Genomic DNA, 13,347 nt, shown 5'->3' on the forward strand with positions numbered 1-13,347 from the left:
TATTCCAAGGGAGAGTATGTTACTTTTTGGGTAATTTGTATCATGTTGTGACATGCATGGTATGGTAAAAGGAGGCGTTCAGCTCCAGCTAGTAATAGATCTCTTTTTCTACTTGTTCATTTTTGTTCATTCATTCTGCAGAGTTTTATGGAGCAGCTGCTATGTCCTGGGTATTGTGATAAAATCTGGGAAGAATACATGGATCATAAGTGCTCTACCTACTTTATGAGATTATAAAGATAAAAGGATAATATGTAATAGCAGTTAAAAATAGTACAAATGTGGTTTGGGTAATATAAGAAGCAAATCGGTAATTTTTTGACCTGGTACTTGGTCCATCAGTCACCTTTTGAGTGGCCTCTGCATACAAAACACTGTAATTTCCCAGTGGTTTTCAAACTTTGACATTCAGAAAAATCACCTGAAAGTTGTTAAAGCACATTCCTCGATCTACCTCCAGAAGATTCTTATTCAGTAGATCTAGGGTGGAGCCTGGAATTTGCATTTCTAGAAAGCTCCCAGGTGCTGCTGCCATTGTAGATCCACAGACCACACTTTGAGTGGCACTGTTTTGGACAATGTGGGAAATCATAAACTACCCTTCCTTATGAGGAGTGGCCCCCCGTGGCAGTTTCTCCAAACATAATTCCTGAGAGGTTTTCCTTCTCTGCTATAAAACTGGGATTGCTAGGCTGGCAGGTGGGTGAAGGGTGTTGTGATCAGTTAACTATCATTTGTCCTCAACTGTCTTGTAGGCAGAGAAAGAATATAGGCGGTTCTCTCACTTTTTGTGTGACCATCTATTTCTTAGGATGTGAGGTCAAGAGAACAGAGATGTTTTAATAAAGTTTATTCAGTGCTGTGTCCCCAGCCCTAGAACTTCCTAGTACATAAGTATTCAAAAAATATTTGTAAATGAGTGAATAAATCCACTTTCCCAGAATTACCAGGGCACACATTTGTCTTCTAAAGTAGAGGCTCTTAAACTTTGTTGTATGCTCCCACCACAGATGAAATTTCTTAACATACCTGAACCCTCTCCCAGCCCTAGACCACTGGGTATGTAAATTTTGAAAACCCTCCACAGATGATTCTGACCCGAAAGAGTAAGAACCAGGGAGCTTGACAGGAAGGATGAAATTACGATCTGAAGGCTGTGAAGACCATTCTTTAGGATAGTAAGAATTATATTCTGACTATTTGCAGTTGACTTCTTTTATTTTTTTTAGGAACATGTTTTCTGAAAAGATTACTTTTTTGAAATTAGTTTCCATTTTTAAAGAAATACTTTGAAAGTCTTTGAGACTGACGTTTTTAAACATCAAGTATATCCATTTCTCAGTTGTGTATATTTTATTTGTGAGTCTTACCTATTCATCCCCTAGAGGAATGGAGAACTTGGGGTAAAGGTTGAAGAGTTTGTCATATTTACTAACCTTTTTTTTTTTACTGCAAATTAATGTATTCTGTGTTAATATTCTGTAATTGGGTTTGTTAATAATAGAAAGAGAGGTCTCTATTTCTGCTTGTTAGTGACTACAATGTTCTGGTTAATTTGGTTAATAGAATTTTCAAGAGTCATATGAGCTTTGGAGTCAGATTGGCTTTGAATCTTGGCTCTTACATTTACTAGTAGTACAACCTTTGTGTAAATTTTAAAGTTAGTCTTTACATTTCATTTTAATGCAAATATATCAGAGTTCTTTCTCATCTAAAAAAAATTTAGCCATTAGGGTTCATCTTTTTCATTGGTGCTTTTTATTTTTTTAATTTAATTTAATTTATTTATTTATTTTAATATGAAATTTATTGTCAAATTGGTTTCCATACAACACCCAGTGCTCATCCCAAAAGGTGCCCTCCTCAATACCCATCACCCACCCTCCCCTCCCTCCCACCCCCCATCAACCCTCAGTTTGTTCTCAGTTTTTAAAGAGTCTCTTATGCTTTGGCTCTCTTCCACTCTGACCTCTTTTTTTTTTTTTTCCTTCCCCTCCCCCATGGGTTTCTGTTAAGTTTCTCAGGATCCACATAAGAGTGAAACCATATGGTATCTGTCTTTCTCTGTATGGCTTATTTCACTTAGCATAACACTCTCCAGTTCCATCCACATTGCTACAAAGGGCCATATTTCATTCTTTCTCATTTCCACGTAGTATTCCATTGTGTATATAAACCACAATTTCTTTATCCATTCGTCGGTTGATGGACATTTAGGCTCTTTCCATAATTTAGCTATTGTTGAGAGTGCTGCTATAAACATTGGGGTACAAGTGCCCCTATGCATCAGCACTCCTGTATCTCTTGGGTAAATTCCTAGCAGTGCTATTGCTGGGTCACAGGGTAGATCTATTTTTAATTTTTTGAGGAACCTCCACACTGTTTTCCAGAGCGGCTGCACCAGTTTGCATTCCCACCAACAGTGCAAGAGGGCTCCCATTTCTCCACATGCTCTCCAGCATCTATAGTCTCCTGATTTGTTCATTTTAGTCACTCTGACTGGAGTGAGGTGATATCTGCGTGTGGTTTTGATTTGTATTTCCCTGATGAGGAGCGATGTTGAGCATCTTTTGATGTGCCTGTTGGCCATCTGGATGTCTTCTTTAGAAAAGTGTCTATTCATGTTTTCTGCCCATTTCTTCACTGGATTATTTTTCGGGTGTGGAGTTTGGTGAGCTCTTTATAGATTTTGGATACTAGCCCTTTGTCTGATACGTCATTTGCAAATATCTTTTCCCATTCCGTTGGTTGCCTTTTAGTTTTGTTGATTGTTTCCTTTGCTGTGCAGAAGCTTTTTATCTTCATGAGATTCCAATAGTTCATTTTTGCTTTTAATTCCCTTGCCCTGGGGGATGTGTCAAGCAAGAAATTGCTGCGGCTTAGGTCAGGAGGTCTTTTCCTCCTTTCTCCTCTAGGGTTTTGATGGTTTCCTGTCTCACATTCAGGTCCTTTATCCATTTTGAGTTTGTTTTTGTGAATGGTGTAAGAAAGTGGTCTAGTTTCATTTTTCTGGTGCTTTTTATTTTTAATTGAATATCCTTAAAATAGCAACACAAAGCATTTCTTTTCTTAGTCAAATTGTTCGATATGAGGAAATTCCAGCAGAATTCAGGGCAGCAGCAGCTGACCACCGGCAGGAGCTGATTGAATGTGTTGCCAATTCAGATGAGCAGCTTGGTGAGATGTTCCTGGAAGAAAAAATCCCCTCAATTTCTGATTTAAAGGCAAGTGCTCTCAAAATAAGTCTTAAATTAACCAGAAAAAGCGGTGGGGTTTTTTGTTGTTTGTTTTTTGTGGGAAAAAGACATGATGCTTTTATGCATGGCTTTTATTAATGAAATCTGAGCAAATTTATTTAACATTGTTGATTTTTTTTTGAAAAATACTTGGCTGTGACATATAACTCTTTTTTTTTAAAGTAAGGAGTTCTGTAACATCTTAAAATGGGAAAGCAGTTACAGTTTATTATAGGAAAAAAAAAGATATTTAAACATCCAACTTCTTGGGTATACCTTAAGAAAGAGGAAGATAAATATAGAAGCGTTATAGCAATAAAGACAGATTAAGAGACAAGGCTGTTAAATGTTTGCAGACTAAATGTTGATACGTGTAGTATTGTACTATTTAGAAGGGCTGTATAGATTTCTTCACTTGATCAATTCTATAAAAATAAGATATCTGTCTGAGACTGGTATTTATTTTTTGAATAGACAATTTTTCCACAGGAGACGTACACATGGTCAATAAGCAACCAAAAAGATGCTCAGCATCAGTAATCATTAGGGAAAGCAAATCAGAACCATAATGATATTTCACTTTATCTATGAGGATGGCTATTTAAAAAAAAAAAAACCAAAAACCCAGAATCAGTTTTTTTCTGTTAATGTTCTTTTCTTTCTTTCTTTTTTTTTTTTTTTTCATGTTTTTAATTTTGAGAGAAAGAGAGTGCGAGTGGGGGAGGGGCAGAGAGAGAGGGAGACAGAATCCAAAGCAGGCTCCAGGCTTTGAGCTGTCAGCATAGAGTCTGAGGTGGGGCTCAAACTTACAAACGGCGAGATCTTGACCTGAGCCAAAGTCGGACACTTAATCCACTGAGCCACCCAGACATTCCTGTTATTTTCTGGTAAATAAAATATTTTCAGGCATCCCTAGTTATTTTCTGTAAAATGGCCAGTATTGGCAGGGATGTGGAGAAATTGAAACTCTTGTGCATTGCTAGTGGGAATGTAAGGTGATGCAGTCACTGTAGAGAAAGTATAGCCATTGTTTAAAAAAAAATTAAACCTAGAACTACCATATGATCCAGGGATTCCACTTCTGGGTAATATCCAAAATAATTGAAAGCAGGGACTCAAACAGGTATTTGTACACCTGTGTTGATAACAGCACTATTCACAATGGCAAAAACCAGTAAACAATCCAAATGCTTAGCAGTGGATGAATGGATAAACACAATGAGTATGTACATGCAATGGAATATTATTCAGCCTTAAAAAGGAATGAGATTCTGATACACCTTATAGCATGGATGAACTATGACGATACAAATGATACAAATGATACAAACTAGACACAAAAAGACAAATATTGTATGATTCCACTTACATGAGGTACCCAGAATAGTCATAATTCCTAGAGACAGAAGTAGTGGTTACCAGGGGCAGTGGCAGAGGGGTGCGTTACGGAATGGAGAGTTTAATGGGTCAGAGTTTCAATTTGAGATGATGAAAAAGTTCTGGAGATGGATAGAGGTGGAGGTGGCATAGCATAGCAGTGTAAATGTACTTAATGCCACTGAGCTGTATACTGAAAACTGATTAAAATGATAAATTCTATGTTTATTTTACCATTAAAAAAACATTCATTTTACCAAACCACATGGTACACTTAGCAGAGATCAGGTAAATAATTATTGTGTGTAAGACCTTGTACTCATGGGGGTTATAGTAGATCAGATGCACAAGGGAAGAACCCTATTGAAGCTGAGGATGCTTTAATATATCTCATAACTTGAGTCCTTTAGCATTCACAAACTATGTAGGAAGGTATAGGTCAAGCATTGTGTCCTGGGAACCTCAGCGCAGAGTTAGGATTTTATCTATTACTGGGGTTGTGTCAGAGATCCCCAAGACCATTCCCTGGTTCAGTGATTCATGAGGATCACCCAGGGTTCTCAACACATTATCATACTCATGACTATGATTTAATACAGTGAAAGGATACAAGGCAGAACCGGCAAAGGGTAAAGGCACATGAGGTAAAGTCCAGAAGAAACCACGTGTAAGCTTCCAGGAGTCCTTTCCCAGTGGAGTCATGGCGGGGCAGGCCTCATTCCTCCAGCAGTGAGTGGTGACCTCACCTGTGAAATCCCAGCTACTGGAAACTCAGTGCCCTGGGTGTTATGAAGGGCTGGTCACAGACATCCTCTGCCTAGTGTGTACCCATATTCCAGACTCCCAGAAGGAAAGCAGGTGTTCAGCATTACACCACACTGTGCAAACAGTGTAGGCCCAGCAAACCATTCATGGTTCTTGGAATGCTGGGAACCCTCCTGAAATCCAGGTTCCCAGACACCTTCCAGGGGGCCAGCCTTGCAAACAGGCTTTTCTAAGCCTAGTCGTTTCAGGGCTGCTCTGTTTACTGTTTTCTGCATAGGATACATGGGTATACTTTATGTATTATTGGATATATTATTAGGGACAGTGGAAAGGCAATAACTTTCAAGTGTGCAAGTGATTCTTATGAAAACAAGGGAAATTTTTGGAAAAATAAACCTCTTGTTAAATCTACCACCCTCAAGTTTTTCTCTATTCAACTAAACTAAACGTGGTAAGATTCTTTTACGTCCCTACTTGCATATGAGAGAGGGGCAGAAAGTCTGAGTTGTGATCATGTGGCATAGGGATAATCTAAGCCGTTAGTAAGGTAGCCATTTGTGGATCCTAGCAACAGCAAAAACAAGCTTTTGTGATAATTTCATATAGCAATTTCTTTCTTGTTATGCATATTTTCCCCTGTTTTATACTCCCTTTATCGTATGCAGCTGTTATGCTACTGTTCACTGTGGTGCTGTTTAGAAAATTGTGATTGTACATGTTTCTTGGAGTAGCTAGTTTTCTATTTTTTCATGAGGACTGAGAAAGACTTGTACACTGGCTCTGTATTTCTGCTGTGGCGGCTTGTGGCTACAGCACTGCTGTTGACCTCTTCCGGCTGCTAAGACCTACAGCTCCTCAGAGGCCTGCTTAGCTGGGAGGGCCACCTGGGGCATACAGCTGGGACACATTAATAGTGCTTGCAATAGAGTGGGGTATGACCTGGAGGTTGTTATTTTAGAGCCTGTTACAATCATGGCCCTCAATTTGTGAGTGATTTGTACTCCTTGGCTTCCTGTATGTATGTTATTTTTAAAAAAAGAAAAATCTGTTAATTAAACGTTTTTTAATAGATGCTATTTTTCATTGTTTTAAACATTTAAAAACATACAAAAGTATACAGTAAAGAAAAAATCTCTCATGTGATTCCCATTTGCCTAGTTCTCTGCCTCTTCCTGATAACAGGTTACCAGTTAATAGATTGTGGTGTATCTTTCCAGAGATTGTGTGTTTTACTTTTCCTTATGTTTTACATAATTGTTAGCATACTGTTCATACAATTCTGTGTGTGTGTGCCTCTTTTTTTATGTGTATGTATGTATTTTTGGTCGTATTGAAAATTGGTGACACTGCAAGAGTGTCAAAAGTGGTTATACAGTGAATCGCTTCCTAGCCCTGAATAAGGAACTGATTTTTTTTTTCTTGTATTTTGACCTTAAGTTATAGAGGACCTGATTCTAGTCTGCACAATAGCCTGTACTCCAACGAGTACCAGTTCATTTTATTCACTTGTTGGTTTCTAATTGATTTGAAATACAAAACTTTTTTTAAAGTTAGTAATTATTAAATTTTTTTTCTTTTGTAGCGTGCAATCCGAAGAGCTACTCTAAATAGGTCATTTACTCCTGTCTTTTTGGGAAGTGCTTTGAAGAACAAGGGAGTTCAGCCCCTTCTAGATGCTGTTTTAGAATACCTCCCAAATCCATCTGAAGTCCAAAATTATGCTATTCTCAATCAGGACGAGTAAGTCTTGGAAATTGAATCTTAGTTTATACACAAATATTTTAACACGTACTATGAAAGAATTTAAGAGTGGTTCTTTTGATTAAGTTGTGTTTGTGTTTTTTTCCCTGTAATTTACTAAAATCAATCGCCCATTTCTATTTGGATAACACTTTTGACATCTAGAAAAATATTATACCACTTTCCATATCATATTCTGTTTGTGAGTTAGAAAGAAGTATGGTTTATTATCTACCAAGGTTTGCATCATTAGTAAATTTTTTCATTTGGGACCAGCTGGTTTTGGTCATACCCCCCCAAAAAAGCTTTGAGAAACAAACTTTTTAAAGGTCTCATTGATTATTTTTCTTTTCTTAAACTGGCACTTCTGTGTTTTTAGTCTACTCTGGTCCTGTCACAATGTAGTAATTAAGCCCTGAGAAGTTATTCTTACTCATCTCTTTCAGTGAAATTTCAGTTATGGGAGGTATAAATGTTTAGCATGCATGTGCTTTTGCCCAGGTAATACTCTGATGAAACAAATTGATATACAAGAAGTATCAAATACTGCATCTCACAGATTTACATTTCTTTTAAGTGACTCAAAAGAGAAAAACAAAATCTTAATGAACTCTGAAAGAAACAGTTCCCACCCATTTGTAGGCCTGGCTTTTAAACTGGAGGTAAGTGGCTTTCTAATGTATTTAATTGCTATATGTAGAAATATTCTTTTAAGGTTTTCTTCCTATTACAAAATGACTATGAAAGATTTGGTTACAGATTGCTCTGCTAAAAGGCTCCCCCCTCTCCCCCCCCCCCCCCCCCGCCTTCCATACAGCCTCTTTAGAAGGAAGTTACTGTACACAGCCCATGCTTAAGGGGGGAGGAATTATGCTCTACCCCCTTGAGGGAACAGTATCCACTGTCAGTTATGTGGGTGTTGTCTTCTTTCCCCCATTTATATTTTTATTCAGTCATTCCTTTGTATCAATATGGCCTCATGGATATTTATTGTGAGATACAGTGAATAGTATGTTATTTATTTTGTTGCCCAGGTTTGGCCATTGGAGCTCTTTCGGTTGCTCCTGTGTTCTTTCGAATACTTCCTGACTTTGTGGCACTATAGGATCCTCCAGGCTTATCATGTGTACTCCCTGTCCCAGCTCTAGAATCAACCATTTCTCTAGGTGCTTTGGTTCTTTTTAATCAAGAATGATATTAGAAACCAAGATTTGAGTACGGGGGTGTACTTTTTGTTAGGGTGTCGTTGCTTCTATTCATATGTTGTAAGTGGAGAAAAAAGGTAGATAATTTCGAAGTGTTAAGAGTGGTTATTTCTGTAATGGGATTATATTTTGGAGGCGTTTTCTTAGTTTTCATTAAAAAATTTTTACAATACACTTCTTGTAAAAGAAAAAGATAATTTTAAATTAAAAAGCACAAATAACATTGCAGTGACAATTTTTATGTGTAAAGCTTTTAAAAATATATATATGTAAGAATGTCTTCTTAGGATTCCTAGAATGGTGATTACTGAATTAAAGGAATGAATGCTTTTTTGCCAGATTCCTGTCATACTCTCAGAGTAATGTATTATTTCAGTGCATCTTTATCAGCATTGAGTATTATTTATTTTAAGAATTTTTTTAAATGTTTATTTTTGAGAGAGAGAGAGTTTGGCTATTGTAGTTAATGCTGCTGTAAACATTGGGGTGCATGTACCCCTTTGACTCTGTACTTTTGTATTCTTTGGGTAAATACCAAATAGTGCAATTGCTGGATCATAGGGTAGTTCTATTTTTAACTTTTTGAGGAACCTCCATACTGTTCTCCAGAGTGGATACACCAGTTTGCATTCCCACCAATAGCACAAAAGGGTTCCACTCTGCATCCTTACCACCACCTGTTGTTTCTTGTCTTATTAATAAATTTCAGCCATTCTGACTGGTATGAGGTGATATCTCACTGTGGTTTTGATTTGTATTTCCCTGATGGTGAATGATGTTGAGCATCTTTTCTTGTGTCAGCCATCTGGATGTCTTCTTTCGAAAAGTGTCTTTTCATGTCTTTTGCCCATTTCTTAACTGGGTTGTTTGGTTTTTAGGTGTTGTGTTTGATAGGTTCCTTATAGATTTTGGATACTAAGCCTTTATCAGATATGTCATTGCAAATATCTTCTCCCATTCTGTTGGTTGCCTTTTAGTTTTGCTGATTGTTTCCTTGGCTCTGCAGAAGCTTTTTATTTTGATGAGGTCTCAGTAATTCATGTTTGCTTTTGTTTCCCTTGTCTCCGGAGACATGTCTAGTAAGAAGTTGCTATAGCCAACGTTGAAAAGTTGCTGCCTGTGTTCTTTAGGATTTTGATGGCCTCCTGTCTCACATCTAGGTCTTTCATCCGTTTTGAATTTATTTTTGTGTCTGGTATGAGCAAGTGGTCCAGTTTCATTCTTCTGCATGTTGCTGTCTGGTTTTCCCAACACCATCTGTTGAAGAGACTGTCTTTTCTCCAGTGGTTATTCCTTTCTCGCCTTGTCAAAGATTAGTTGACCTTATAGTTGTGGGTCCATTTCTGGGTTCTCTGTTCTGTTCCATTGATCTATGTGTGTGTTTTTTTGCCAGGACCATATCATCTTGATGACATAGCATTTTAATGTAGCTTGAAATCCAGAATCATCATGCCTCCTGTTTTGTTTTTGTTAAAATTTCAGAATTGCCTTGGCTATTCAGGGTCTTTTGTGGTTCCATACAAATTTTAGAATTGTTTGTTCTAGCTGTGCAAAGAATGTTAGTGACATTTTAATAGTACTTCTGTACTTTTTAAGTTTGGAATATTTAATATATTTTTATATCAGTCGGGGTTAGCTTCTTACTGCCTTAATTCTTCAGAAATTTCTATTTTTATCCATTTATTCTTCTAAATGAATTTTAAAATCATTAATCAAATGTTTAAAAATTCCTCTTGGGAATTTTTTTGCTATTGTGTTAAACCTGTAAATTAGCATGGGAAGAATTGGCAACTTTTAAAGCATATCTAATTGGTTAGTGTTAAGATTGAGGAGGAATTGATCCTTGATTATTTTATATTCAGTTATTTTAAAGAATGCTTCTTTGTGGGCATCTGGGTGGCTCAGTTGGTTAAGCATCTGACTTTGGCTCAGGTTGTAATCTCACAGTTCGTGAGTTCAAGCCCTGCTTTGGGTGACCCCCACTTCTCTCTCTCCTTTCCTCTCACCCTCTCTCCCTCTCTTTCTGTCCCTTGCTCAATTGTGCCCTCTCTCTCTCTCTCAAAAAAAAAAAAAAAAAAAAAAAATGCTTATTTGTATAGCTTTCCAGGTGCTTATCAAAGGTTTTCTAGGTGTATAGTACAGCTTTACCATTTCTGATAATATTTTTGCTCTTTCCAATATATATTGTCTTTCCAATAATTATAACTGATTTGTGTTTGCATCTTAATTGTATTAAACTGAACTTATGAAATAATATTAGAAGGCAAAAGGATATTTCCTTATTACATATACAATTTAAAATTATTTTCTAATTTTTATTTCAGAAGAATCAGAAGTAATATCTTGGATTGTGATACCAAAAAGACCAGCAACAACCATTTAACTCATGTATATTCAAAGCTGATATTTTTAAGTATTTTATGGCAATAAACCAAAACACATATATAAAGTATACTACTAAAATTGATAGGGAATAATTGGAGGTTGTTGTGAAGTTTTTCTCCTAATTTTGATTCTTACATCTCTTTTTTCTTCTTTCTGCCCTTACCTAATCTTGACTTCTAGGCTGGGCGATTTGGACAGTTAACATATGTCCGCAATTATCAAGGAGAACTGAAGAAGGGTGACACCATCTGTAACACGCGGACGGGAAAGAAAGTGCGGGTGCAACGGCTGGTTCGCATGCATGCCGACATGATGGAGGCAAGTAGAGGTCCTTGTTGGGAGATCAGAAATATCGCGAATGCAATTCACGTGAAATAGATCTTCCTTCTTGGTATGCTGAGCCCCACAAGAAAATCACTTCTACTTGAATGTGTTTTCCTAACTTCTTCCTTTTTACTTAGATATGCTATAATTCTTTTATTTTTTTTTATTTTTTTTTAACATTTATTTATTTTTGAGAGAGAGAGTGTGAGCAGGGGAAGGGCAGAGATAGAGGGAGACACAGAATCTGAAGCAGGCTCCAGGCTCCGAGCTATCAGCACAGAGTCCACCCTGGCGCTTGAACTCATGAACTGTGAGATCATGACCTGAGCCGAAGTCAGACACTTAACTGACTGAGTCACTCAGGTGCCCCTGCTATAATTCTGATGTCTCACTTTGGTATGGGCTAAATTACTAGATGTTAAGGACACATTTTATGCCACTGTTTGTGATTAGCTGTATTTCCTCAATGGCTAAGGTTAAGGAGAAAGGACAATTAGTTCCCTAAGACTCAGAACACAAGATTCAGCACCTTTCTCAAGAACTGCCATCACAAAGAGTGTGTAATAGGTGTTAGGACAACGTAAGTGGTTTTCAGAGGCAATTGAGAGTAATTAGTTCATACACAGTGTCCAACATTTCAGGGAATTAACTTTCACAAGTATGGCCTGTGTGAAAGCCCTATTTAACCCTAGAGCTTTTTATTCCTATTATAGAACCAGCCCCCCAGAAGGACCTTATTGGTGCTGAAATCCATCTGAAGATTTAGAGCCTCTGAAGATCTTATCTGGGAAATAAACTTTGGTTTATGGCTTGAATTTTTGAATTGGTTCTGAGTCTATCCATGCCTTCTGTGGTCTTTTAGGATTAAGTCTTGGTAGAAATGCTAAGTGTGTGAAGTTGTCTCCTCCTCCTGCTCTTTCCCAAGTCACTTCTATTCCTAGAGAGGTTTATTTGTCAGCAAAAGCTTATGACATTCAGAAATTTGTGGTAACCATAACTTTGTCTCTCCTGGAAGGTGAGTGAGCAGTCTTTCAAAATTGGATGCAATTGCTGTTTTGTGAGATAGGCAGCAGGGGCATTATAGAGGGATTGGTGATTGTCACAGCTGTTTGTTTTTATGGGCTGGCCAGAGGCTAGGAGATGTGTTTATCTGTGTAAATGTTAGACTCAGGCACACTTGTTCATTCACAGCCACAGCTGTTATGAATGAACTGTCAATATAAGTGGACAAAAACTAGGAAACTTAAGAGGCACCAGTGCTTTGTTCTTGATTTCCTGTGTTTACTTGACTGCTTGCATCTGTGAGAAATTAAAATTATTTTAAGTACATGAGCTGAATTCCCCTGCCTTTGTTTTCAAAACTTCCTTTGCAGTTTTTCCTCTTACGTCTTTGTCATACATATGTCATTGTTGGACTGTGGCAACACGTATAATATACATCCTTTTTTGTTTGTTTTTTTATGTATCTTGAGAGAGAGAGAGCGTGCATGCACACAAGTGCAGTGGAGGGGTAGGGAGAGGGGGAGAGAGAGAGAGAGGAGAGAAGAGAGAGAAGTAGGCTGTATGCTGTCAGCACAGAGCCCAATGCGAGGCTCGATCTCACGACCATAAGATCATGTCCTGAGCCAAAATCCAGAGTCGGACACTTAACCTACTGAGCCACCCAGGTGCCACCCAGGTGTAATACATCCTTTTTAATCCATAGAAATCACTTTAGAAGTGTGAGGCTCTGTGTACTGTCACTACTACATATCCTCCAAATAATGATGCCATAGCTCTAAATGTCCATTTAAAGTAAAATCTTGTCAATCAAGATACGGTTTAAATAAAGGCCCTATTCAAGCTATATCTTGCTGTGGTTGATTGTTGGTATTGCACTGGTTCTATAATTCATTCTCTGTAGAATCCATGGTGAGATGCTGCCATACTTCTTTGTGTACAATGTGTTTATTGTGTAATTACTTTTTAGTTACTATGTCCTGATTTGTATTACTTGCAAGCATTATTTTGTGTTATTTCTTTATTTAGGATGTTGAGGAAGTGTATGCTGGAGACATCTGTGCATTGTTTGGCATCGACTGTGCTAGCGGAGACACATTCACAAACAAAAATAATAGTGGCCTTTCTATGGTATGTCATTTCATTTCAAAGCTGTTTGTCATTTGAGTTTTAAAAGTCTTTGTTTTTATATAGTACATTTAGTACTTCAGAAAAAACAATCACAGAAGTTTTTATTTATTGCCACAGGCATCAGTAGATTTGTTGTGGGTGACTCTTTGGATGTCAGACAAATGCTCTATGTAAGTTATCTGGTT

The 13,347-nt window shown here is 37.5% G+C and overlaps 1 protein-coding gene across 1 annotated transcript in view; it reads left to right on the forward strand.

Annotated features, from left to right (window-relative positions):
- Positions 1–13,347, forward strand: part of GFM1 (G elongation factor mitochondrial 1) — a 46,177-nt gene that overhangs the window by 6,629 nt on the left and 26,201 nt on the right. The window contains exons 6-10 of the mRNA XM_058730333.1: positions 3,074–3,224; positions 6,961–7,118; positions 7,696–7,780; positions 10,889–11,026; positions 13,061–13,162. Of these exons, the coding sequence (XP_058586316.1) occupies positions 3,074–3,224; positions 6,961–7,118; positions 7,696–7,780; positions 10,889–11,026; positions 13,061–13,162 (634 nt within the window). The remainder of the gene's footprint in view (positions 1–3,073; positions 3,225–6,960; positions 7,119–7,695; positions 7,781–10,888; positions 11,027–13,060; positions 13,163–13,347) is intronic.

This window comes from Neofelis nebulosa, chromosome 5 (assembly GCF_028018385.1).
Source record: "Neofelis nebulosa isolate mNeoNeb1 chromosome 5, mNeoNeb1.pri, whole genome shotgun sequence".
In the NCBI taxonomy this organism is placed as follows: Eukaryota; Metazoa; Chordata; class Mammalia; order Carnivora; family Felidae; genus Neofelis; species Neofelis nebulosa.